The 27417-nt window shown below is 47.6% G+C and overlaps 1 protein-coding gene across 1 annotated transcript in view; it reads left to right on the top strand.

The window, feature by feature from the left end:
- The window catches only part of TRABD2A (TraB domain containing 2A), a 48878-nt gene that overhangs the window by 176 nt on the left and 21285 nt on the right, over positions 1–27417 (top strand). The window contains exon 2 of the mRNA XM_032411191.1: positions 9141–9701. Coding sequence (XP_032267082.1) covers positions 9141–9701 — 561 coding nt within the window. The remainder of the gene's footprint in view (positions 1–9140; positions 9702–27417) is intronic.

Genomic DNA, 27417 nt, shown 5'->3' on the forward strand with positions numbered 1-27417 from the left:
CCCGCGAAGCACCGCGCCCTCGGATCCCGTGCGTCCGGCCGCGGCCCCGGGTTCCCCTTTCTGGCGGGGGGCACAGCCCCCCGGCCGTATGAGACCCTGTCCCCAGCCTTCGCTATTGGGCAGGGCAGCAGAAGGGAGAGTCCCGGCGGGGTCTCCTGGGTCTCTCCAGCCTGCTTCGCGGGCTTTAGGGGACGTCGGGCGGATGAGTCTTCGACGACCGAGCGCTGCAGGGACTTGGGCACATTTACTTTGGAAGTTTGTTTTGCCCTCTCTTGCCTAGCGTTTAATTTCTCCTGCTTTTATTGAGGTGGTAAAAGCGCCCTGCAGCTGCTTGACTTAACCTTCATATATTCAATACCCGAGTTAGAAGGGATTTGGGGGAGCTGAAGCCATTCCCCTTGTTTTACCGATCTGGGAAACTGAGGCTCAGAGAGGGACCTTTGTGCCCCAGGTGACAGAGCGCATTCGCGAAGTAACCACATCTGACAGCCTCGCGTTCACGCACACGCGCTTCCCTCGGTATTCGCATCAGCGTTTTGCAGGTGAGGGGAACTCAGGCGAGGGAGTCCCGGTGACCTGCCCCGGTCCATCCAGCCCTCCAGGAGCAGAAGCCGAGCGGAAATAGGACAGGTCTTGCGCCTCCGAGACTGGCCTTCTATCGAGATTTCCTTCTCCTGATCAGTTTTCTTACGCTCGGAATTTTCTGTCGTTCTCAAGTTCCTCTTTTCCGAGCTCCTTGGAGCTTGAATTTTGTGTTTGTGTCGGTGGGTCTGATCTCCGGATCTCTGGAGCTGGGGAGGGTGATCCTAGGCCCGTCCTTTGGATGGCGTGTGCACCCTCGGACACTAGGTCGGCCCACCTTCGGTGACACCTGCGCAGCATCGTGGGCCCCGTCACCGTGGCTGGTGGTAATTTTATTCATCATCCTAACCACAGCGAAGGAGAGGGTGACCTAATTGAGCCTTCCTGTTCCACGGGGTTTAGCGGGGAGTCACACTGAGCTCCCTAACGCGTCCTGGGCTGCGGACATGCGGAGGCTCTAAGAAGGCGGGAGGCGCAGTCGCCGGAGAGGAACGGTGCGGCAGCTGCGCTCTTGTTCTACAAAGCAGAAATCCATCCTTTCCTATGAAAGCAAACGTTTTTCACTGTTGCAAATCCACTCGTAATTATAGTGTGACCAGTGAGTCTTGATAACGTCTCTGTTTCTCTTGATTCTTGAACCTGTCTTCATGGCCTTTTTACTCTCTAGTTCTCAAACTTTTTGGTCTCAGGACCCATCTACGTTCTAAGAAAGTATTGAGGACTCCAAAGAGCCTTTATGTATGTGGGTTAATGGAAATATTAGTAAAACACAAGAATACATAAGGACACATGCCATTAATTGTCATAGCAGTGATATTATGCCACACCTGTAGCCTCTAGAAAAGTCTGTTTGTATACACTTATGAGAGAATGAGAGCATAAGAGGAAAATATCTTAGTATTATTACTGAAATAGTTCTGACTTTACAGACTGCTCGGAAGGGTCTTGGGGACAGCCTCAGGTCCCTGGACCACATTTTGAAAATCTCTGTTCTGTTCTGTGGGCAAACTGTCTTATCCCCTGCCGAGGTCAGGTCAGTCAGTGGCAGGACTGCGGGTGGGTGCCCGAGGAGGCTGGGGTCTTGAGATTGTAGAGCTCCGGAATCCAGCCTCCAATCCAGCGCAGTGGCTTACTGGGTAGCATTCTGTGGCTTGAGAGCTGGTTTGGTGGTCAACCTTCGTTAATCATTACAGAGAGCTCCTCCGAGCTGGTCTCTCTGCAGATATTGCAGGCTTTGCACTGAGCACCATGCAGGTTGTCTCTTCCTTATCTATACTCAAACAGAACTCAGTACGTGTTCTTTATTCTTCCTGCCTCTGTTCTTTTACATGTGCTATTTCTTCCCCCACATATCCACATGCTTGCTCCTATACTTCCATCTGGTCTTTCCTCAAACTCTTTGAAAGAGACCTTTCCTGATTATCTATTAAAGATTATGTCAACCCCCTGACCCACCTGCCCTCCTATCTGCCTTTCCTGCTTTATTTTTTCCCGGAGCACTTAACTGATAAAAATTTGTTTGCTTCTGCTTCCCTAACCCCCCCCCCCCCCCCATGTAATCTTCATAAGGGTAGGAATTTTTGTCTGTTTGGCTTGCTGCTGCCTCCCCAGTGCTTAGAAGAGTGCCTGGCTGCAGTAGATGCTCAATAAATATTTGTGAATGAAGAGTGTCAACTAAAGCCAACTCACTTTGGTATCATCCTAGCTGGTGTGCTGAAGAGTACTTTTGGAAAAGTGCCATTATCACAGGCCCCAGGAGGCTGGGACGGGAGGGAGCTGAGGGGTGCAGCCGCTAAGGGACTTAGTCTGCATTGCACAAGTTGTCATTGTGCTCCTTTGTTTCATTGCATGGATTACTGATGTGTGTGTTAAAATCGCCAGTGACTCAGTTGACAGAGCTTGTAGCTTCTTGCGTCTGTCATCCATGGCCGTGTCTTTTTCTTTCAGGGCAGTTGCAGCAAGGTTCAGAAGGGACGTGTTTATGGTGTTAAGTTTTTATTCTATTCGGTCATAATGGTTTTTTTTTTTAAGATTTTAGTTATTTATTTGACACAGAGAGAGAGCACAAGCAGGGGGAGCCACAGGCAGAGGGAGAAGCAGGCTTCCTGGGGAGCAGGGAGCCCGATGCGGGGCTCGATCCCAGGACCCTGGGATCATGACCTGAGCCGAAGGCAGACGCTTAACCCACTGAGCCATCCAGGCGCCCATCCTTCAGTCAATTGTTAAAACACATGGCTTCAACTAGTAGCACATGGTGGCCACAGTTACACTGAAATGGGGTAGTAGAACAATTTTGTTCTTTTCCTTTTGTGGAGGCAAAACAGCCCCACCCCTGAGTATAAGGGTGGCAGGGGCAGTTGCACCCCTTGGACCCGCACAGTGGCCTGGGGGGTTGCTGGTGGGCAGAGGCACGGGGAGAGCTCCTGGATCAGAAGCCCTGAAGACTTTTCTTTCAGCTCCTGCTCTACCCAAGGCGTGCCTGGGAGGGCGCCATCAGTGGCCGGCAGAGGGGGTTGCTGGTGCCACGTGGGACAGAGCTAGCCCCTTGGTCAGAGCAGAGCTCCATTTACTGAAGAAGCTCTATAAGATGAGGAACGTTTCTTTAAAAACACTTCAAAACCCCTGCCTTAAAAAAGTGGGAAAGCCCCCCAGATTGTGTTATTTTGAAAAGACAGAGTGGGAAAAGGTGGCAATCTGAGGATTTAAAAATGGTGTGGGGGCGCCTGGGTGGCTCAGTCAGTTAAGCGTCCAACTCTTGAGTTCGGCTCAGGTCATGATCTCAGGGTTGTGAAATCAAGCCCTGTGTCAGGTTCCATGCTCAGCGCGGAGTCGGCTTGAGATTCTCTCTTTTCCTTTCCCTCTGCCTCCCCCCCACCCTCTGGCTCATTCTCTCTCTCTCTCTCAAATAAATAAATAAATAAATAAAATCTTCAAAAAAAATGTTGGTGTGGATTTATTTGGCGAGGTCCTGGGGCTAGGGAAGGGGACCCGGACAGAGCCTTTTCAGATTCTGAGTCAGGAAGTGCTCCTGAGCCACCGTGTACCTACTAGAGTATTCGTGGAAAGAGGACGCTGAATCATGAGTATAGCCTGTTGCATGTTAAGGTCGCATATTGTGGTGTTTTAAACCCAGGGCTCAGCCTGCCTGGCTTCGAATCCACTCAGCAGCTAGGGGACCTTGGGTAACATCTTAATCCTCTCAAGGTTTCCATCTCTGCATGTGGAAATGGCCAACATCTTAATTAGTTGTGTATCTTCTCAACTGCCTTTCTTCCGATTCTCTCCTGAATGGGGGGTGCCTGGCAGGCTTTCACCCCCACCATGCTACCAAAACTCTTCTTGTTTAGGTCCCCAGTGTCCTCAGTGTTGCTCCATCCAGAGGCCAGTTCTCAAATCCTTGTCTCATTTGGCCCATCAGCCACACTGAACCCCTTGCTTACATTCTCCTCCTTGAAGTGCTGTCTTCAGTTGGCTTGCCACTCTTTCGATTTTCTCAGCAACCTCGATGGTCACTTCCCTCATTCTCTTTTGCTGGCTGCTCTTCTTTCCCTTGACTTTGCAAGGATAGTTATTTCTAGACCTTTTTTTCCCCAATTTGCACATAGTCCCTTGGAAATCTTACTCAGTCCCATGACTTTAAATAACGTCTAAATGGTGATAGTACCTCGTGTTTATCTGTGGCCCAGGCCTCTCCGAAAGTCCAGACTCCTGCATCCACCTCCTAGCTCAACCTCCCCACTTGGTTGTTTGCTTGATATCTCGACTCATCAGGGCCCAAGCCAGACTTCTGACCTTCTGCTCTGCTCCTGCTCCATCCCGTCTCTCCTCTCTCTTGGTTGATGGCAACTTCAGCCTTTTAATTAACCAATTCCTCAGCAAGTCCTATTAGCTCTAGCTTCCAGAATATATCCATCACATCTCAGTTCTGTCACTACCACTGTGTTCTCTCTCTTGGATTCTTTTGGTAATGTCCTAACTGACTCTCTTGCGTCTGTCCTCATCCCTCCATAGTCTACTCCTTATGGCCGCCAGAGTGATCCTGTTTACGCATTAGGTCGGCTCCTATTGTTTCTCTCACAGAAACCTGCCCTAGCTCCAGTGTGGCCTGGCCTTGCTCACCTCTCTGACCTTTCCCCCTGCTTTGCTCTTCTCTCATCCTGCCATAGTTATGATGACATCCTTGCTAGAACCTTCCTAGAACCTAGAACCAGGGCCTTTGCACGGCTGTTCCCTCCTCCTGGAGGAAATGCTCTTTTCTCAGACATCCCCCTGGTTTGCCCTTTCACCTCCCTTCACAGCAAGGCCTAAATCTCCTACCAGACATTCCGTGATTTTCTGATCACCTTATTTAAGGCTGAATATCTCCTGCACCCGTATTCCCTGTTCCCTTTCCTGCTTCCATCTTCTCCACAACGGATATCACTGACATACCTGTTTTTCATTCACTGTTGTATTTCTAGGGCCCTAGAATACCCCAGCGTCTCCTGCCTACAACAGTGCCTGATACATAATAAGTGCTGCATAAATAATTGTGGAGTAAATGCATGTTGAACAAATGTAGTAGGAGCATTCATGTGCAATGCTTGGATTGACCCTGGTGCACAGTGACCATTATTGTTCTTAGCGTCATTATTGTTACTATGTGGCTGGATGCCAGAATGTGAGTCTTTTTTTTTTTTTTTTACTATGAGCAGTTTTCAGCAAAAAGATTGTACAACAACTGCATTTCTATTTTTTTAAAAAAGATTTTATTTATTTATTTGGCAGAGACAGTGAGAGAGGGAACACAGGCAGGGGGAGTGGGAGAGGGAGAAGCAGGCTCCCCAGGGAGCAGGGAGCCCGATGCGGGGCTCAATCCCAGGACCCTGGGATCATGACCTGAGCCGAAGGCAGCCACTTAATGACTAAGCCACCCAGGCGCCCCAACAACTCCATTTCTAGACTAATACTAATTGAAAAGGCAGTAATAAATAATTAATAAAAATGGATACATATAGTTGAACAGATTTTGTTTAAAGAGAAGTTAAAGGGGGCGCCTGGGTGGCTCAGTTGATTAAGCGACTGCCTTCGGCTCAGGTCATGATCCTGGAGTCCCTGGATCGAGTCCCGCATCGGGCTCCCTGCTCGGCAGGGAGTCTGCTTCTCCCTCTGACCCTCCCCCCTCTCATGTGCTCTCTCTCATTCTCTCTCTCTCAAATAAATAAATAAAATCTTTAAAAAAAAAAAAAAAAAAGAGAAGTTAAAGGGGCACCTGGGTGGCTCATTCGGTTAAGCCTCTGTCTTCAGCTCAGGTCATGATCCTGGGGTCCTGAGATTGAGCCCCGCGTCGGGCTCCCCGCTCAGCGGGGAGACTGCTTCTCTCTCTCCCTCTGCCCCTCCCCCTGCTTGTGCTCTCTCCCTCTCGCTTATATAAATAAATAAATAAATCTTAAAAAAAATAAAGAGAAGTGTTAAGTATTTTGAGGTAGGATGAGACTTTAGGGAGATTAAGGGTATTGAGGGAAAAAACAAACCAAAACCAAAGTGAAATGAAACCAGCCCTCCCACTCTGCCTATCCCCCAACCCCAACCATGACCCTGCAATATGCGTTGGATTTTCCTGGGAATATATTTAATATCATAGTCTCCTGATAGATGACAATGAGTTAGGGTGCCCACGGGTTTAATAATAGCATTGTAGCTCTTTGCTCTGTCTCCCATTTGGAAACTGTGTAGAAGTCCTTTGCTAGACTGTGTGGAACTTGTGTGAGCAGATCCCTCCTATAGGTCAGCGGTGCCCAGTCATATCACCATCCAGGGCCCTTCAGTTAGCAACTTCCCCGTAAAATGAACAAATAAACCAAAATAAACGTCTACCTAGAAGACCACCTCTACCAAACCAGTTGCCTTTATAGGTAATCATTTTGTGACCCATTTTAAATGAACCAAAGTATAACCGTCCGTCTCGGCTTTTGATTTGATTAGCCTCTAGTTAACCAGTGTTTTTCTACTGGCTTGATTTAATTCTAACAAACAGTGAGGCATTTGACTGCTTAATTAACCTTGGCAGCCATTGTTTTGGATAGAGTTTCAGTTTGGCTTTTTGATGTATTTAAATAACCCTGGAGACAGTCATTACTCCATAAGAGGGTGCCTGAGGGCTGGCTGGAGACCCTGGATTTGATTCATCCCTTAATATCAATTCAACCATTAATAAGTTTTAAAAATACATTCTTTCTTTCATTTTTCATTCATTTAACAATTACCTGTCTAGTTTGTTTATTCCCATAACCTATAACAGATATTGTTATCTAACTTTTAAAGATGGGGAATCTGAGATAGAGAGAAATGAAGTGGCTTTTAAAAATCTCAGGGAGGTAGCTGAGACAGAAGCAGAATTTAGGCTCTTGTTACCAATTAGTGCAGTCTTGAAAAGGTGTGTGTGTGTGAGCAGAACTGTAACTTAAATACTTAAAAAAAAACCAAGGTCACAGGCTGGGGGCTAGTGAGATATGTTCTGTTTGGCTTACAAGGCATTTAAGAAAATGGAGGCAAAACATATTCCAATCAGATTTTTTTTTTTGAGAGAGAATGTGTGAGCTGGGAGGGAGAGGCAGAGGGAGAGAGAATCTTTTTTTTTTTAAGATTTTATTTATTTATGGGGGGGAGATCACATGCAGTGGGGAGCGGTAGAGGGAGAAGCAGATTCCCTGCTGAGCGGGGAGCCTGATGCGGGGCTCCATCCCAGGATGCTGGGATCATGACCTGAGCTGAAGGCAGACACTTAACCAACTGAGCCACCCAGGTGCCCCTCCAATTGGAATGTTTTATTTAAACTCAAGATTTGTAGTTGCTTTTTAAAAGCCTGTTCTGGAATACTAGGCCTGCTCCCAGGTGGCCAGCACTGGCTCAGGCTGCTTTAGCCAATAGTGTTAATCCAGAGCTGTGAGCCTATTTGCTGCCCACCAGTAAATTCCCCCACCATTATCTCATGCCCAACCCTTGTGTCCTCTGCCCTCCTCTGAGTGGTCAGAAGGTGTTTTTGTGGAAGGTGGCCAGAGGGCAGGAGGAGAAGAGAAGGTTGAAGGCTGTGAGAATGGGGCCCCTGAATCAACCAGCTTTTGCCTTAGATTGTGAGATTCTGTGTATCATTTCATTTGAAAATAGGTAGAGGCTGCTTACTTAAACCATTAACACACAAATGCAAATACAGCTGATCCTCATTATTTGTAGATTTCGTATTTGTGAATTGGCCTGCGTGCTAAAATTGATTTGTAACCCCTATGCTTGTGGCACTTTCATGGTCATGTGCAGCCATTCCCAGAGCTGGGGAAAATTTGAGTCGCCCGATGCACACACTCGCAGCTGAGGTCGAATACATTGATGCTGTGCTGTGTTTCAGCTCTCAACAAGTAACAGGTGAACAAGTGTCCTTTTGCTGGTCTACTGAATGCTACGTTTTTTGCATTTTATGCTTCTTGTGGGTGATCTCACTGTTTAAAATAACCAAGCACAGAGACCGTCTCGTGTTCTTAAGCACAAGGAGGCTGTGACATGCCTTAGGGAGAAAATGGATGTGTTAGATGAGCTTCGTTCAGGCATGAGTTGTAATGCTGTTGGTCGTGAGTTCAGTGTTCATGAATCAACGACATGTATTCAATAAGGTGCTTTTCAACGGAAGCACATACAGAACAGGGCTACGCATTGATCTGAGAATGAAAATGTTGTGACCAGAGGCTTGTAGGAACCTAACCCTTATATTTCTCCTAGGAGCGGCAGTTCATTATTCGGTAATTCAGTGTTTGTTTATAGAACATAACTATGACAATAATGAGAGCTGATGGTAAGTTGAAACTCTGCAATCCAGGAAAGCATGTTACTTAAAAGGCTGCTGAAATTAAAGCTTTTTTTTGTAAAGAAATGTCTTTTCTGTAAACCTGGATTTTCACATTTCTGGGTTGCTTGACGCATGGTTCACCTCATGAGTCTATCTGACTTTGAGACTTGAAGTCCTGGAGGGCTGCCCTGTGCACGTTTTTATACGGGGTCTCTTAATGAACAGACACGTCGTCAATGCCCACTTTCGAGACTGAGACACTCAGGGCACCGTGGCTTGGCCGCGGGTGGATGCTCACCGCTTCTAAGCCTGTAGCTGCTGGGAGAATGTGCAGCCATTGAGAGCCACTGCTTTTGGGAATGTTGGGTTTGAGATCCAAAGCCGCAGACACCATCAGTCTCCTACCTGGGAGAGGTACCAGTGGTCTCTTCAGGTGTCCCCTTATCTGTGTCCTTGGAGTCTCTTGAGAGTCCCTGCTTTACCTCCGGCCCAGTTCATTGCTAGGGCAAACTCAAGGACGGCTATTGCTTTTTTGACTTCAATCAGCATTTTGGTGGAAAAGGGGGAAAATGCTGCCTTGAGGACTCCTACTGCTGGCAGGTGAATGTACCTAGACTCAGAAGTCTAAATCCGACTCTGATCATTTTTCTCCTGCTGTGTGACTTGTCTCTCCAATTTGTTCTCTCCTGTTGGGTTTCTGACCGTCCATGTTGTGACTTAGTGTCCTTTCTGTTCCTTTCAGCAAAGTGAATTGAATTCCTTCTTGTGGACCATAAAGCGAGACCCGCCATCTTACTTCTTTGGCACGATCCATGTTCCATACACTCGGGTGTGGGACTTCATCCCGGACAACTCCAAGGAGGCTTTTCAGCAGAGTAGCATTGTGTACTTCGAGCTGGACCTCACGGACCCCTACACGATCTCAGCCCTCACTAGCTGTCAGATGCTGCCACAGGGAGAGAACCTCCAGGACGTGCTCCCCCGGGACATCTACTGCCGCCTCAAGCGCCACCTGGAGTACGTCAAGCTCATGATGCCCTCGTGGATGACCCCAGACCAACGTGGCAAAGGTCTCTATGCTGACTACCTCTTCAATGCCATTGCGGGGAACTGGGAGCGGAAGAGGCCCATCTGGGTGATGCTCATGGTCAACTCCCTGACGGAAGTGGACGTTAAGTCCCGTGGGGTGCCTGTCTTAGACCTGTACCTTGCCCAGGAGGCCGAGCGGCTGAGGAAGCAGACTGGGGCCGTGGAAAAGGTGGAAGAGCAGTGCCATCCACTGAATGGGCTGAACTTTTCACAGGTAAGACCCTCTTTGCATGAAGGACTTGGCCTTTGATTGTGTGTGAATCCACTGAATTATAATCTAGGAGGTGGATCAGAAGCATAGTTTATCCAAAAATTGTCTTTGCTCAAGAATGTTATTCTGGGGGAACCTGGGTGGCTCGGTCAGTTAAGTGTCTGCGTTCAGCTCAGGTCATGATCCCACGGTCCTGGGATCGAGTCCCGTGTTGGGCTTTGTGCTCAGCAGGGACTCTGCTTCTCCCTCTCCCTCTGCCTGCCACTCCCCCTGCTTGTGCTCTCTCTCTGTCAAATAAATAAATAAAAATCTTTTAAAAAAAGAATGTTATTCTGATGAAAAAATAAGCCTAAGAGTCAGTTATATCAGTTACATGTGTATTACTGAGAGAGAAAAGGTTTTTTCTCTTGTTATCCCAACAAATATTGGCATACCTTTGTCACTTGTTTTAACTTAGGCCATTCATTAACAAGCTGCATTGAGAGGATGTGGACAATGTGAATGTCAGACTGACTGTCACAGGGTATGGCCTGGTTTGAAAATGATGCTGGCCAGGGCTGTTTTAGGTCACCGTGGTCCCTTTGGGATCACTGCTCTCCCTTTTCAGATCACTCCCCCCAGGAAATTCCTTTGTAAGGCCGAGTTATGTTCCTCTTTTCCATAGTTTATAGTCCCTCCCTCAGGACACGAGAATTTAGGTTCATGTTCTAGAAGTTCTTCATTTCTCGTAAGACAAGTGACACTTTATTAAAGTGCCATTGTTTAATCGGTTTGGTGAAATTTGTTGTTGTTAATGTTTTAAAGTGCATTAGGTGCTTCTGGGGGCCAATGGGAATTTCGCAATATGAAATAAGTAGATTTTACTTAAAAAAATTTTTTTTTAAAGATTTTATTTATTTATTTGACAGAGAGAGATATAGCGAGAGAGGGAACACAAGCAGGGGGAGTGGGAGAGGGAGAAGCAGGCTTCCTGCTGAGCAGGGAGCCTGATGTGGGCCTCGATCCCAGGACACTGGGATCATGACCTGAGCTGAAGGCAGATGCTTAACGACTGAGCCACCCAGGCACCCCATTTAATTGAAGTATAGTTGACATACAACATTACATTAGTTTCAGGTGTACAACATAGTGATTTGACAATTATATACACTATGAAATGTTCACCACAATAAGTATGGTTAACATCTGTGACCATACAAAGTTGTTACTATTATTGACTATATTGAAATAAGTGTTCTTGTTTTGCAGATATTCTCAGTGGTTGGCCTTGGGAGGTTGGACCTCAGAATAAAAGTCAACCCTCTAGGCCTTAGCAGGTATTGAAAGGCTGAACTGGGGCTGTTACTTTAAGAACTTAAGGACATTCAAGAGCCTAAAAATAGTGTTCCTGAGTTGATAATAAAATTTGTAGGGAATTTAATTTACCTGGCTAAGATTCTATATTAATAAACACTCAGGTGCTAAAATACAGTATTTGTTTAGCACATTGAGATTTATTGACAAATTAAGGGACCAGTAGTTGTCCTATTGATCTCTTGGGGGAGTTTTCTTTGCGTTATTTTGGAAACCCAAAGAGTCAATATTCTAATGTTTTCAATGTCTGCATTTAATACAATGTTTTCTAAAAGGCAAGTGCTTTGATTTAAAGGCTCATTGATTTTGACCTTACAAGCTTGAAATCTGTGAGCATTTTTGCCTGAGCTAAGCCTTCTTTCATACTTCCAGTTGGGAAAGGAAAAGGCTTGGAAGTAAAATATTATCTTAAGCAAGGTATCATTGTTTTTTTTTTTTTTAAAGATTTATTTATTTGGGGGAGAGAGAGAGAGCATGCACAAGTGGGAGGGGCAGAGAGAGAGAGAATCTCAAGCAGACTCTGCGCTGAGCAGGTAGCCAGTCACCGGATTCGATCCCATGACCCATGAGATCATGACCTGAGCGGAAACCAAGAGTCGAATGCTTAACTGACTATACCAGCCAGGTACCCCAAGCAAGGTATCCTTGAAGGAAGGTGTGTAGCACCATTTTTTAAGATAATAAATACATTTAAGAAACATTTTAGAGCACTATAGTTATATACTAGAGTGTCATTTGATTTTGTGACACCTTCTTAAGGTTCAAGTAGGTATTTAATATTCATAAACTGAATTTTTTTATAAGACCTTGAGGCTAAGCTAGTGAGTTTAGAGTTGTTTAAATTTAGGAGGGACAATTGTATGATGTTCCTGAGACTCTTTTTGGGGTGTAACTTCCTATGTTTCATTTATAAACAGTAAAATTCAACCTTAGCAAATAGGTCAATGACATTTAACATAAACCTATACCCATATAACCACTACTTGGATTGATTTGCTGAACATTTCCATCACCCCAGAAAGTTAGTATAAAGTTTTCTTGCAGCATAACTATACAGAAAAGTGCACATGAATTTTCACAAACACAGTCATGTGCCCAGCACTCGGGGCTGGAAACAGAACAGCACCAGCTCCCCAGAAGCCCCCTGGCCCCCCTCCCATCTACTCCACACTCCCCAACCGAGGATAACCACTCTCCTGAAAGTCTTGGAGCAGGTAATTACCCAGTCTGCCCCCTTTAGGGGGTTAGGCTTCTTTTGCTTAGCCTTCCCCACTTGATTCACCACGTTGCTGTGTGTAGTTGTCCATCATTAGTTCTCACTGCTTTGTGGAATTGAAGAATTCCATCAGAGGCTTTGGGGTGGGGGCTGATGTAGTCTCCCTTCTCAGTAAGTCCAGAGAACAGTAAGATCATCTGCATTCATTTTGATAGAAGCTGAGCCTAACTCATTCCCTTGGGTCCTTTTCTTTTGCCCCTTTGAGGAGTGGTTGATTCCTTCCTCTTTGTTCTCTGTAGCTCTGAAGAAGGACATCAGGGGGAGCCTGACTCTGCCCTGAGACAGGGAGATGGCCAGGTCCTGCAGGCTCCTGAGCAGCTACCAGGAAGAGGCGGAGGAGAGACTGAGTCTTCCTTGAGGCTGGGGCAGGCCTCCTGGGAGGAGTCCCGTGGCCCTATACTCCAGGGCTCCCCACCCTCCTCTTAGATTGTAGGGCGGAGGCAGCTGGAGCCTGAGGCACAGCTGAGGCTGGAACGCTGTGCTGGCAACGGGAGAAGCAATGGACCCAGAGCCAGATGTACTGGGGTTAGAGTTCCTGCACCAACACCAGTGTAGGCCTTTGAGCTGTTCCCTTAACTTCTCTGAACTTTGTTTTCTTATCTTTAAATTTTTTTTTTTTTTTTTTTTTAAGATTTTATTTATTTGCGAGAGAGAGAACGAGAGACAGAGAGCATGAGAGGGAGTGAGAGGGAGGAGGGTCAGAGGGAGAAGCAGACTCCCTGCCGAGCAGGGAGCCCGATATGGGACTCGATCCAGGGACTCCAGGATCATGACCTGAGCCGAAGGCAGTCGCTTAACCAACTGAGCCACCCAGGCGCCCTGTTTTCTCATCTTTAAATGGGGCTAATAATACTTGCCCCCTACCATCCTGTTGTCAGAAGCCAATAAAACAGTAAATTGGAAAACACTTCATAAATACTATACAGATATAAGGGGAAGAGAACTAACATATAATGCCTTCTGTGAGCCAGGCCTCATCGGTAATTTTACATTTAATCTTCAGAACTTAACAAGATGGGCAAGCATCATCCCCATTTTATAGGTGAGAAAACTGAAGCTCAGTGCGCTTAAGAAACTTGCCCACGATTGCATAACCAACAGATGGAGGAATTTGGGTTTGATTCCAGATGTATTAAAGGTCATGGTGACTTTGAGTCTCCAAAAGGTGTGGTGGTGAGGGTGAGACCTTGGAGATTTGAGTTGCAGTGAAAGATTCTGGGCTTCTGTCGTCTAATTCATTAGCCATTGGCCACGTATGGCTGGGTTTTCAGCACTTGAAATGTGGCTAGTGTGACTTAGGAAGTGAACTTTAAATTTTCTTTTATTTTAGTTAATTTGAATTAAAATTTAAAAAACTGATCATTGATCCAGTTATTGGGAAACTTTTAAGTGTGTTTGGAACACCTTGGGCATGTGGATCTCCTTTCTCAACTATAAATAATATGAAATTGAACTACAAATCAAATGTTTTGATGCAAATTTAGTATCCAAAGTGAGATGTCAGGTGAGTGGAAAATACATGACAGATTTTGAAAACTAAGTACGCAAAAAGAATGAATAACTTTTTTATACTGATTACCTGTTGAGATGATAATGCTTTGGATGTACTGGGTTAAATTAAATATATCATTAAATTTAATTTCACCTGTTTCTTTTCTTTCTTTTTTAATGCGGCTATTAGAAAACTTCAAATTAGATATGTGGTTCACACTCTGTTTCTGTTGAATAGCAGTGATCCAGATTGTTTCTGGATGCGTGTGTCTGAGGCAGGTCCACTTGGAGTCCATGCTGCCTGTGATGCGTCCCCTCACTGGACCCTTTGCCCGTGTGCCTAGCCAGGGCTCTGGGGAGCCTCTAAATGCCGATGGCTGCCCTTTCTGGTGTAACCGGCCTGGGTCAGCTTTTCTCCATTGAGTTGTGATGCTCTTTGTTTTTAGCATACCATTACACACACACATTCTCTCACACCCACGCACGCACGCACTACAATGCACGCACCACAATGCACGCACCACAATACACGCACCACGCGCACATGCATGCCCTCCCTCTGCCTCTGCACTTCCTATTTTGTTCCGTGGATCTGCTTGCCCCTTTCTGTGTTAATAGCACATTCTTAGCGACTGGATTTAAATATTTCTTTAATGATTTTGATTATCGTTTTGATGATGGTTTTGTTAATTTCTAGGTCAGTGTGGGCAGAACTGACATTTTCCCCCATGTTAAGCCCAATAATCCGGGAAAATGCCATCCTTTCCATTTATTTGATTGTATTTCAGTCTTATTTTGTAGAATTCTTGATCTAGATTTTGCTCAAGTCATAAGTTTACTCATTGTTTTTAATAAAAATCTCGCTGGTGTAAAGGTTCTCTTCTCAATGTGTTCTCTATCTGGTTACTGATTTTTATATATTAATTTAACCACTGAGTTGAAATTGTGTATTTTAACAATGGTAGTTGATCCTCTTGCTTTCTTAGTGACCAGATACATCATTCACAAATAATTATTTTGTCTTTACTTTTCCGCAGTTTGTCTCATTTCTTCTTGCCCTCATGTGTTGGTTAGGATACCTAAAACAGCGTTAAGTAGTAGTGGTAACAAAGGGCATTCTTTCTTTCCCCAACTTGAATGAGAATGGCTTTATTATTTCACCATTAAATGCAACGCTGGTAGTTGATTAGTCTTTCTGATGTGAATGAAATGTTCTTGAATTTCTGTTTTACTAGGAATTTTTTTTTAAGATTTTATTTATTTATTTGACAGAGAGAGAGAGAGCACAAGCAGGGGGAGTGGCAGGCAGAGGGAGAAGCAGACTCCCCGCTGAGCAGAGAGTCCAACACAGCTCCATCCCAGGACCCCATCATGACCTGAGCCGAAGGCAGACGTTTAACCAACTGAGCCACCCAGGTGTCCCTGTTTTACTAGGAATCTTATCAGAAGTAGTAGTTGTTATTAGTGGAAGCAATTGTTGAGTTTTATTAAGACCCTTTTTTGGTCTCTGTTGTGATGCCTTTTTTTATTGAGATGTAACTGACACATAACATCAGTTCCAGATGTACAACATAATTATTTGATGTTTGTACACATTGTGAAATGGTCACCACAGTAAGTCTAGTTAACATCTGTCACCGTACATAGTTAACAAAACTTCTTGTGATGAGGACTTTTAAGATCTCTTCTTTTAGCAACTTTCAGTGATGTCTTGATCTATGACTTTCTTTGTGCCTCTATCCATAGACTTCTCAGTATTGAACTGTCCCTGCCCAGCTGACCCTAAACTTCAAAAACCAGGGTGTGAGTTCACTAAGAGTTACCCTCCTAGGCCGCCGTTCCTATATTCATTTGTCAACACATCCATTGAATTCCTGCTGAGCATGGTGCTACGTAAAAAAAGGATAAGATGTAATCTGGTTGTTGCTCCCCAGAACTTGAGGTCTTTATGATGCAGGTAATCAGGTTCTCCAGGACGGGATTCTTCACTGTTTTCCTAGGACTTAGCACCATGGTCCGTACTTGGTAGATGCTCAATCAGCTTCTGTGGGGTAAATGATGGAAGGCCTCTTTCTGTTCTAGATCCCTCACGATTCCATTATTTTCCCTACTTCTCTCTCCCCCTGCACATCTCCCCTACCACCCGAGAGCTAAGAGTTCCCCTCAGCTGTCTGGATTTGGCATGAGGGAAATGATGCTTCCTTCCTGTCTGTGGATTTGATCTGGCCGTCTCAGGGCAGATGCCGTGTTTCCCGCTCCAGGATGCAGTCAGGTTGTAGCGCCTCTTCTTTTACCCCAAGTTCCTGCCTGCTTGTACTATTAGGTGCACTGCCATTCCTTGTGTGCAGAAAGCAGATGAGCTTGGAGCCGGAGGCTTAGTGATGCAGGGCTCACCTGTGAGTCCCCTGCCTGCCTTCCCAGCTGCACAGGTGGGTCCCCATTAAAGACTCAAAGAGTTCCCTGGAGAAATGATCTTCCTAAATCCCATTTCCACGGTCACACACCACCAGATACCTATGCACAAGCTCCAGGCGTGGGGTGCTGTCTGTCGGCTTCCCCTGGGGGGCTGACCAGAACAAATCTGGCTGACCAGAGGATTCTCCTGCCCACTTCCCAGTGATGGACTGGATGTCATGTGGGCTGGGGTGGGAATTTGGAACAGCCCCGGTCTTCTCAGCATTGGAGTCTGTCTTTGGGACCCAGTCACGTCTAGGTTTGGGGTCTGAGTCACAGGACCCAAAAGCTAACATGAATGAAGCCAGGAGGCCTGGGGTTGCCCTCTGCTTCCCACATGTAAAGCTGCATCTTTGGGCTTTCTGGATCCCCAGATACTGAAGTTGGTTGGATGGGGATGTCCTGTGCCAAGCCCAGAGTGCGCTTTAGATGATGCGTAAGGGTTCTCATGATCTGAATTGCTGTTGCGCAGAATCGTTTCTGGCACTGTTTACTCTTGCCAATAGATGGCACTCACATATTTCATATTCGCCTTTTCACCTGTCACTTCTGCCGTCCCTTCCAGTAGCCGGTGTCACTGCCAGTTCTTGCCCTCTGCCCTAGGACCCTAACGACTCATTCTCTCTGCTGAAAAGCCTTTTTTTTTTTTCCCCCCACAAAGTGAAACCTTAAACAACGGTTTGGGCCCATACCTCCTGAGTCTTATGAAAGAGTGCATTTCTTGAGTCACAGTTTTGGTGTGTTGGGAAGATGGGGATTTTTCTTCTTTGGAGCAAGTTCGCTTTCGATGGATCAGTTCCCAAAGAGAAGAAACCATTGGCTCTAGGATGGGGCTCTGGTCCAGGCGGGGCAGAGTGGTGGAGGCAGCCCCTGGCAGGGCAGATTCCTGGAAGGGATGCCGTCCGTGTGTCTCCATCTCTGGCTGTTAAGGGCCAGATGGATGGAGGAGAGGCATGAGCTGGGGAGGTGCCGGCTGGTCTGAGAAAGCCTCCTGAGTACTTGAGGTCAGATTCTTAGGAGGGTGTGGACCGGCCAGGCCCAGGATAGCCCAATCCTAGGAAAGCATGGGGTGCCTTGCTTTGTAGTACTTTGCAGGCCCCAGAGCTCTGTTCCCAGAGGCCTATGGCAAGAGTGCTGGTGGGTCAGCGAGCAGAGGCCCCAGTGGGGTCAGTTTCCTGTTAGAATAACCCTGGTGGACGGCTTGGGGTCACGGTGAGACCGAGCAGGGCTGGCCTGGGCTCTTTGGTCTCCCGTTTTCTCCCATCCAAGTACTAACCAAGCCCAACCTTGCTAGCTTCCGAGATCAGCCGAGACCTGGCGACTTTAGGGTGTGGTATGGCCATAGACTCCAGTTTTCTAATCCATTTCCGCTTCTCAGTGCTGCCACCTGCCAGATTCACAAGTCTGACTTGCTGAGGGAGTTCCTGCTCCCTAGTCATAAATTCCAGTAAAAGCAGATGGTCTCATCTTTGAAATTGATCATGATACGGATGGGTGACTTTTTCACATTTTCCATAATGGAAATGGAATGTGCTTGAAGATGGAGATCTTGACATTTTATTTTTCCTGGGTAGGTTTGGCTTAAAGTAAAGGCCTAGAAAAAAAATATATGAGCTCTTGGGGCACCTGGGTGGCTCAGTTGGTTAAGTGTCTGCCTTTGGCTCAGGTCATGATCTCAGGGTCCTGGGATTGAGCCTGGCGTCAGGCTCCCTGCTCAGCTGGGAGTCTGCTTCTCCCTTTCCCTCTGCCACCCCCCTCCAACTCGTGTGCATGTGTGCTCTCTCTCTCTCTCTCAAATAAATAAATAAAATCTTAAAAAATATGTATATGCTCCCTAAAAGGGAAGTGGTTTCTAAAATATAGGCAGATTTGTTTGTGAGCTCAAACACTCTTAATAGTGACCTCTTCAAGGCAAGTGAGCTGTGCCTCAGGATACGTTGTCCCTTCTGCCGGGAACCCTTCCTCATGCTGTTCCTCATGCGGGCTGATTGAGCTTACACATTATTTCCTCCATGAGGAATTCCCAAAGCCAGAGTTGGCCCTCCACTGTTCTTAGCGTTCCTGTGGAAGCCTCTGCTGGAGCCCTGATGACTGCCTGTCTCAGAGGTGCAGGCTTTTTTTTTTCTTCTTTTTTTAAAAGATTATTTATTTATTTATTTGAGAGAGAGAGAGAGAGAGAGAGAGCACAAGGAGCGGGGAGGAGCAGAGGGAGAGGGAGAAGCTGACTCCCATCTGAGCATGGAGCCTGACAAAGACGACAACGAAGATGATGTGGGGCTCAATCCCAGGACCCTGGGATCATGACCTGAACTGAAGGAGACGCTTAACCGACTGAGCCACCCAGGCGCCCCTCAAAGGTGCAGGCTTCTGGGGAAGGCTACGCCATGCTCTCTTGGTCCTTGTACCCCAGCTCCTAGCGCAGTGCCTGGCGCACAGGAGGGGCTCGCGAGTGGTTATAGGACAATGGGCGGGCTGCTGCGGAACGTGCCAGTGAGGCTGGTGGGCCATGGTGAGCTTGTAGATGCCTTGGCTGTAATGGGACACAACACGAGTGTGTGCTAATTACTTAAAGGAGGTGAATACAGCCTTTCTAACTGTGTTAAGACCAGCCGGTTAAAATACACAGTATGTGCAATCTTTTCGCTTTTATTTCACTCTTATGCTTTTTTACATTCCTTCGCACCGTTGTTCTGTGATAGTGTCGTGTTCTTATGCATAGCGGGGTGAAGTGCTGCAGTCAGGGTAAATGCTCTAGGGGCCTGTGACATCTCGCCCCTGAATCAACCTCGGGCCTGCTTGCACACAGAGCATCAACATAGCCCTTGTGAAGGACACTGTCTCCAGACGTGGGAAGTCCAGGCTGGCCCATTAGCCCACCCAGGGAGGTCTTCCACGGCATTTCTTCACCTTGGCCTTCCCTTTTGCTTTCTTATTTTTGGACCAGAAGTGGAAAATTGAATCAACTGTGTACCTTATGGCCGGCTGTGATTTTCACGAGCTTCCAGAGACTTGGGCTCTATGTTTCCACCTGGGAACAGGCCTGCTCAGGATTTGAGTCTTCTTCCTTTTTTTTTTTTTTTAACAACTGGTCTTTATTTGGGACATATTTCTTCAGCACTCAGCATGGGCTAGGTCCTCTGTTTCTTATTTTAGGGACCCAAAGACAAAGCTGGTGGCGATCCTGTCATCCCCTGGCTCTGGGCTGCCTCTCTAAAGTCCAAAGTGAAGTTAAACAAAAGGCGGTATTTTTGTGCACCTGCATGGACACCACACGTGCTGCTGGCATTCTGACCTCCGCTGATCTGACCCTGCTCTGCTCTCTTTGGGGTCATAAGAGAAGCACTTCAAGGGATGCTGCGGTCTCGTTTCTGCTCCATGTCCCTACCTCCTCCCTGGTGAACTAGGCTGGGGGCAGAGCACTTCTTTGACGCCCCAGCAGCCAGTTCTTTCGTGGTGGACCAGCTCCAGGACGCCCCTAGACTCTAGGAATAACTCCCAGCATATCTCTTTAGGAGGGGATGGGAGAGTGTGAGCCCTCTGTCCCTCCTCCACAGTCCACCTCCCAAGCAGGGGTGGGTGAGGCAGAGTCTACCTTGCTTGGAGGAGATGGGGGAAGGGAAAGGGGAAGGAGCCGGGTGGGACTGGACCAGCTGTTCCCTGGGGCCCTGCAAGGAGCCAAAGTCTCAGCAGGATGAGGTACTCTGTGGCCCAGCGATGGAGCGAGGCTGCCCCGGGCTCTGGAGGGGGACGTTGGTGGCGCTGTATGGTGTCACAGCTTGGGCATCATGGCACGTCTTCTCTGCTTCTCCACCGTCCCTCCTGACACATTTGGTGCTGCCTTTCCTCCCCGCACTCTTCCATGAGGCCCTTCCTTTCCTTTCATGGCCATTCAGGCCTTCAAAGGGAGCAAGTGGGGCTTTGGTGCCAGCCTCAGCAAAGGCTGTGGAATCATAAAATGTGGATGACAACATGAGAGACCTGAGGGGTCGCCTTACCCCATCCCTGGGGTCCCTGACTCCATTCCAGGCGAGCCTCTGCTCTTAGCAGGTACGTTGGGTAGGCGAGGTTGCTTATCACTGAACAGAATATCCTCGTGGGGTGGTGCTGACTGACTTCTCAGGGAGGGGACAGCTCTGGGATGCTCTGTGCCGTCTGGGGCTTCAGTGGGGCCCCCAGTTTGCCCGGGACTGGGCAGCCATGTTTGCATTTGCAGCGGTCATGGTCATAAGCTGGACACCATCTGATGAGACCGCTGATGTCATAGACCCAGCCCAGGCCCAGAAGTGATTCTGAGATGCTGTAGGGTCAAAAGTCCTCCAGCACTGGGCAGAGGGAACATGTTTGTAGACATTTGAGACAATCCGTGACTGAACCCAAGCTCAGGGGCCTGACACCTGCCTGTGCCCCTGCCCCACCCTCCCTCCACTCCCCTGCTGCTCCCGCCTTCCTTCCTGGATTCGAACTTGCAATGTCCTTTTCAGCTCCTCCTTTTGGACTCCTGTTCTTGTCACCTTGCCCAAATTCTGCAGCTGTACCCTGGGTTTCTGTTATGGACTGAATTGTGTCCCCCCCACCCCAATTCATATTTTGAAGCCCTAACCCCAAGTACCTCAGAATGTGACTGTATTTGGAGATAGGGTCTTGAAAGAGGTAATTAAGTTAAAATGAGATCACCAGGGTGGCCTCAAACTCAATATGATCAGCGTCCTTTTAAGAAGAGGACATTAGGACACAGACACAAAAGGAGCGAGGACCATGTGAAGACACAGAAGATAGCGGTCTACAAGCCCTGAGGAGAGGCCTCTGGAGAAATGAACCCCACCGACACCGTAATCTCTGACTTTCGGCCTCTAGAACTGAGAGAAAATACATTTCTGATGTTTAAGTCACCCAGTCTGTGGTACTGTGTTATGGCAGCCCCACAAACTAACACAGCCCCTTCTGTCTGGCCTTTCCACTTCATCCCGGAGGAACAGACCAGAAAGGCAAGAAGAAAACTCCACTCTTGTGCTACCAGGATCCATTTACTGATCCTCCCTTCTTCTGCTTATTTCCTTTCTCTTTCTCCTTGTCCTCTGTTTCTCTCTCTCTCTCTTTTTTAGATATTATGTATTTATTTGTCAGAGAGAGAGCACAAGTAGGGGGAGTGGCGGCAGAGGGAGAAGCAGGCTCCCCACTGAGCAAGGAGCCTGACATGGGACTCAATCCCAGGACTCTGGGATCATGACCTGAGCCAAAGGCAGACGCTTAACTGACTGAACCACCCAGGCTTCTCTGCCCTGTTTCTCTTTTCTAACTTTGAGGCAAGAATACCTATATTCTGAGCTGTCACACCCCACAGCAGAGCAGGGAAAGCGGGGGAAGGGAGGGTTGAGAGAGGTGAAGAATGTGTGAGGTGGAAAGGGGAGGGCCGGAACCGCAGCCCAAAAGGAGGGGCTGACAAGGACCTTGGAGGGAGGGAGAGACAGTCTCAGACTCAGGGCTGAGCTTGGAACCTGTCGCAAGAGTCCGATGCTCAACTGACTGAGCCACCCAGATGCCCCCCCAGGCTACTTTAATATTGAGCTGGATTTTCAAGGGGAAGCTAGGACTGAGACAGGCAGAGGAAAACGAGGGAGTTATTTCAAAAGGGCCAACAGTGCAGCAAACCCGGGGACAAACATGCTGTGCTGGCCAAATGGGGGCAGGCTGGGTGGACTCCATGAGCATTTGCATAGGGCGGGATGGAGGGCGATGCTGGAAAGGGTTTGAGTGTGAGGCTGGGAAATCTCCGTGCACACCGAGCGGTTTTCGGGGAGAAGTGGGAGCTCCCAGAGCAGTGTTATAGGTCAGTGCATCTGGCAGCCGAGTGTGGGCTGGATAGGGCTGCCACCCCGGTCACTGCCGCAGGCTGCTGGAGTTAGCCTCTTAGCTAAGAGCTGTCGCCCTTTAGTCCAGGCCCTGGGGCCAGCAAGAGAGCGACACTGCGAGACTGGGAACTGGGCTCTCTGTGGACTAGAGTTTGTTTGTCGTACAAGGGAAACCTGACAGAGAGCTGATAATGGATATTGGAGAAAATACAAAATAAGAGAACATCCAGGAGCGGGTTGGACTCTCGAAGTAATACAGTGTGTAGCCATTTAGATGAACTGCTTACCACTTATGCCTAATTAGCCCCGGTAACAGTTCTGAGTGTGGCTAAGTGGGTCACTTAGCTTTATTGTGCTTTTAATTTGGTTCTTCATATGATTCTTCATCGTCTGTTGTTCTTGAAGCTTGTATGTCTTGTCAGAACTTTAAAAAACGTAAAGGAAAATTACCTTTCAGGGCAACAGAAGTTAAAAGAATGGAGATTTCTGGGGAGGGGCTGAGATCCTCCGGAAGTGCTTAGCAGAGGTGGTTACTTTCTCTAGGCCTTGGAGATAAGAGATTGGTTTTGTTCTTATTGTTACCTCAGCATTGTGTGGGATTTGGGGGAAGGAGGTGTATTAGTTAGCTGGGGCTGCCATCCCAGAATACCACATACAGGGGAGTGTAAGCAGCAGAAATTTGTTTTCTGGCAGTTCTAGAGGGTCAAAGTACAAAATTAGGGCACAGGTTTGGTTTCCGGTGAAGGCTCTCTCAGCTTACAGATGGTCGCCTTTTTGTTGTGTCCTCATGTGCCCTTTTCTCTGTGTGTGTGTGGAGGGGGTGAGGCTGGGGGTTGCTTTGGTGTCTCTTCCTCTTCTTTTTATTTATATATTAATTTTTTAAAAAATATTTTATTTATTGTCAGAGAGAGAGAGCACAAGCAGGGGGAGCGGCTGGCAGGGGGAGAAGCAGGCTCCCTGCTGAGCAAGGAGCCCGATGCGGGGCTCGATCCTAGGACCCTGGATCGTGACCCGAGCCGAAGGCAGACACTCAACTGACTGAGCCACCCAGGTGTCCCTCTCTTCCTCGTCTTATAAGGACTGCAGTCCTATCAGATCAGGGCCCTACCCTTATTACCTCATTTAACCCTAATACCTCCTTAGAAGCCCTGTCTCCAAATACAGTCACACTGGGGGTCAGGGCTTCATCATGTGACTTTGGGGGTGGGTGGGTGGCACAGTTCAGTTTGTGACAGGAGGCCCATCTGACATCAGGGCAGGATGTGGACTGGGTGGAAGGGAGAGAGAGAGTGGGCAGGAGGCCTGACCGAGGAGAGAAGGAGAGGAGAGGCGTGTAGGGTGTTGAGGGGGTGGCAGACAGAGAAGAGAGGGAAGGCCTGATCGGCCTGGTGCATTCTGCCAGGTCTCTCTATGTGCTCTCGGGCTTTTCAGGAGCCACCATCATTTACAAAAGGACAACTTACCAAAGGACAGGTTGGAATGTTACCAAAGTTTCTGTCATCCTCATGCTTGAGTCTTTTTGCTGTGAAGAGCCCAGGTCCAAGTTCTTAGGGGCGCTTTCCCTCCCCACTCCCTGGAAAGCAGAGCTCAGTGTCCAAAGAAGTGTGTGGAGGCTTTACCTCCCATGTCAGGCAGCGTGTATAAACGTGACAAGAAAAGAAGCAGAATTTCTCACCATCTTGCTTTGAGGGGCCAGTCTAGACTATTCCATGGGAATAGACTCCTTTCAGGTAGAGAAGGAGGAGGGGTTTTACAGAGTGGCTGGAAGGGAGAAAATAAATGAGCTTGAGGAGGACATCCCCACTGCCTGGATACCCAGGTGAGATGGGAGAGGCAAGGACCAGAAATCCTCAAGGGGGGCTCGAAACAATATCAGGGCGGAATGTTCTGAGGACAAGGAAGACCTTCCCCTACTGCTCTCCAACTACAAGGGGCTGAATGGCTCTCAAAAGTGAACTAAGAAAAAAGACACAACAGCCCACCGCCCCAGAAGGTGAGGCCTGCGCCTGAACAGATGCGAGCCCCTTTGTTCACAGAGCTGGGAGGCTGGTGGGGTGGTGCGGGGCTAATGTGAGCCGCATAATGGGCGGTGCCTTTCATATGCAGAGCAGCCCTCTGACCTGAGGGGGATGAAAGTGCTGCAAAGTGGAGAGGCTCGATGGGGGGCCTTTGTCTTTGACAAAACAGGCATCTGCCGGACTCGAACCCCCTTGCCCGCTCCTTCAGCCCATGGGCTCCCGCAACAATGCCCCAACTGGGACCTGGGTCTCCCCACAGCTGAAGAAGTCTCAGGAAAGAGAAAGAAGCATGCTGCAAATGTTGGACAGGGAGCTTAATCGATTCTTTCCACAACCTAGAAAGAAAGGGAGAGAGAAGGGCTGTAGGGAGGCAAGGGGAGAGCGGAAGGGGAGACATGGTGGTGGGGGGGTGTTAGCGGGATGGGTGGGGGCGGGTAGCAGGAAGGAAGGGCGGCATTTGAACACTGGAGTAAACTGTCCGGTAGTAAGCTTGTTACTTTTCCGAAGACAGTGCAGATGGGGTGAGTATGTGTCACTGGAGGGATGGAGAAGAGTATGCAGCTAATAAGACATGTTTTGGGGTGGACTGATACTTTTTTTAAAAGACAGTATAAGCAAGCACAATATGAAAGCAGACATCCATCTGACTCACTCTGTTTCCAGAGGGGAAAAGAAAGTCCCTTCAAGTCTCTGTGTTGTCAGAAACTCTATGCTAATTGTAATAATTTCCAATAGTTCTTCCTTTCTTCCTGTTTCTTACCCTTCTTGAAATCTTAACCAATACTCAAAACAAAGCACTTGGCATTTGGCCTAGAGATTTTCTGCTTGTGGATGATTTTTGAGTCTATTCTGTGGGGTCCATGTACTCCTTGGCCATAAGGCTGATGGTGCTGTGTGTCATTGACAGGACGTCCACCTAGTTGTCATGGGCATGGCTTGGGGGGGAGTGGACAGACATGTCCTATGTAGGGCTGTCCCTTCAGGGGCTGTGGTTTGGGTAGGGAGTTGGGAGAGGAGGGAGCATGGTGATTTTGGCATCTCTCATCTGCCTAGCAGGAGAGAGGGTCTGAAATAAGAGGACTGACCTCACATAGTGATCTCTGGGTGAGGGGCATTTGTTAATAGACGCAGAGAGTGACTTTGAGGCTGTCTCTGAATCTTTTTACCTGAGTGGTACTGTTATAACCAGGATAGGGCATTCAGGAGAAGTAGGTATACTGCATGTCCTTGCTCAGAGGTGCATGGGTCCTAAGCAGTTGGGCCTTGCCTTGGAAGAAGTAGGCTTTAGACACCCTGGAGAGGTCAAGGCTGGTCTTGCTGCCATCCTGCTGTTCTTCTACCCAGCTTCTCACTGGAAAGAGCGTGAACTTAGGAGGCCATGGATCTGGGATTGAATCCTGGCTCCCTCCTCATTTCTTATCTTTTTGACTTGGGGCAAGGTACTGAACCTTTCTGAGTCCGTTTCCTCCTCTGTAAAATAGGGTTGATGAAACAAACATCACTGTAGTGAGGAATAAACTAGAGAACCTCTGTAGAGGACCCAGTGCATAACAGACTTTTGATAGAAGCTCGCGGTTACCTTTGCTCCTACAACCCTAAGTGGTTGGGCTTATTTGTACCTACTCAGTACCCTCTTATACCCCATCCCTGTTGATACATCTTTACACCCTTGGTTCCTCTTGCCTCGTTTTATTCTTAGGCATTCTTGTCACGCTAGCAGGAGAAACCGGGACAGCATTGGGGGTTGAGCTTTATTTCTGAATCCAGTAGTTTGCCACCTTACATACCCTTACTCCAAGTGTCTGTCTTGGAGTGATCGGTTCAGGAGCCGATCTTGTCAGTGATTTGTTCTGGAGCTGATCTTGTCAGTGATTGGCTCAGGATCCTGGTTTTAAGCCAATCAGCATGCAGAATTCTTCTGGCTTCTCCCATTGGTGTAGGTGTGAGCATGTGTCCTAAGTTGGCCCAAATAGATGGAAGAGAGGAGAGGTTAGAGCAGAGGTGTTTGCTTGCCCTGGCTTGACTTGAATTTTCTAGTTATAAGGGTGGTCCAAAAATTAAGCAGGTGCATAGGCCAGGGGAGCCCTGACCTTACTACACTCCTCTGCTTTTGGCTTTCTGCTGTGTCAGAGTCTGTTTCCTTATGATTTAAACCAACTTAGGTTCTGTTCATCCTGATTCCCACTGTCCCTAGTTACAGGGTAACTGCTCCATATAAACTCCACATTCCTTACCTGGAGTCACCATTTTTCTTTACTGTTTTATCAAATATATATTTTAAACAATATAGTGTTTGGTCTTGTTTTTGAATTATTCTATAAATGGAACTATACTATATATTTTCTTCTGTGTCTTGCTGGTTAACCCAAATTGTGTGATATTCATCCATGCTAATGTGTGTGGCTACTATTCATTTTCACTGTTGTGTGGCATCTACCACAATTTTTTAGTTCTCTTCTTGATGGACATTTGGGCTGTTTCCAGGGTTTTGCTGTTCCAAATTATTTTGCTATAAACATTCTCACAGTAGTCTCCTAGAACCCACATGTGAGAGTTTCATTCCCATATGCTATGGTTTTCCTTTCTATTTAATTAAACTATAGGAAGGAAAGCTGGGATGACTCTCTTGGGACACTTCTATGAGCCTCGGTCTTCCTTCTCTGACTCCTCTTTAATTGGCTTCAAAGGTTACTGTCTTCTTGGTCTCAGGAATTAGATACCTGTGATCTCCAGCCACTTGCCACCTTCTGCTGGCTCCACAATGACCCCCTCGCCGATCCCCAGCACAGCCTTAGACACGCTATTTCCTTCTACCAAGAGATGAGACCACCGTTTTTGTAGTAGGACTGGCTTCTTCAAATTCTTTGAGAGCCTACCCACCTGGGTCTCTCACCTGTGGAACCTGACCTAGCCATAGATTGGCTCCTCCTGTTTGTGAGATGCCTTAGATCCTTCCTGGTAGGCCTGTGGTGAGGGCAGGAGCGGGGTCTGTTGCCCCTATATTTGTTTCCTAGGGCTACCCTAACAAAGTCCCACAGACTGATGGCTTAAAACAACAGAAATGTATTCTCTCCTACTTCTGGAGGCTGGAAGTCCCAAGTGAAGATGTCAGGTCAGCAGGGCCATGCTCCCTCTGAAGGGCCTAGAGGAGAATCCTGCCTTGCCTCATCCAGCTTCTAGTAGTTGCTGGCAATTTTGGCCTTTCTTGGCTTATGGATGCATCCCTCCAACATCACACGCCTGTTTTTTCACCATGCGCCTCTACAGTATCTTCCCTC

Source organism: Phoca vitulina, unplaced genomic scaffold (assembly GCF_004348235.1).
Source record: "Phoca vitulina isolate PV1807 unplaced genomic scaffold, GSC_HSeal_1.0 scaffold12, whole genome shotgun sequence".
NCBI lineage: Eukaryota > Metazoa > Chordata > Mammalia > Carnivora > Phocidae > Phoca > Phoca vitulina.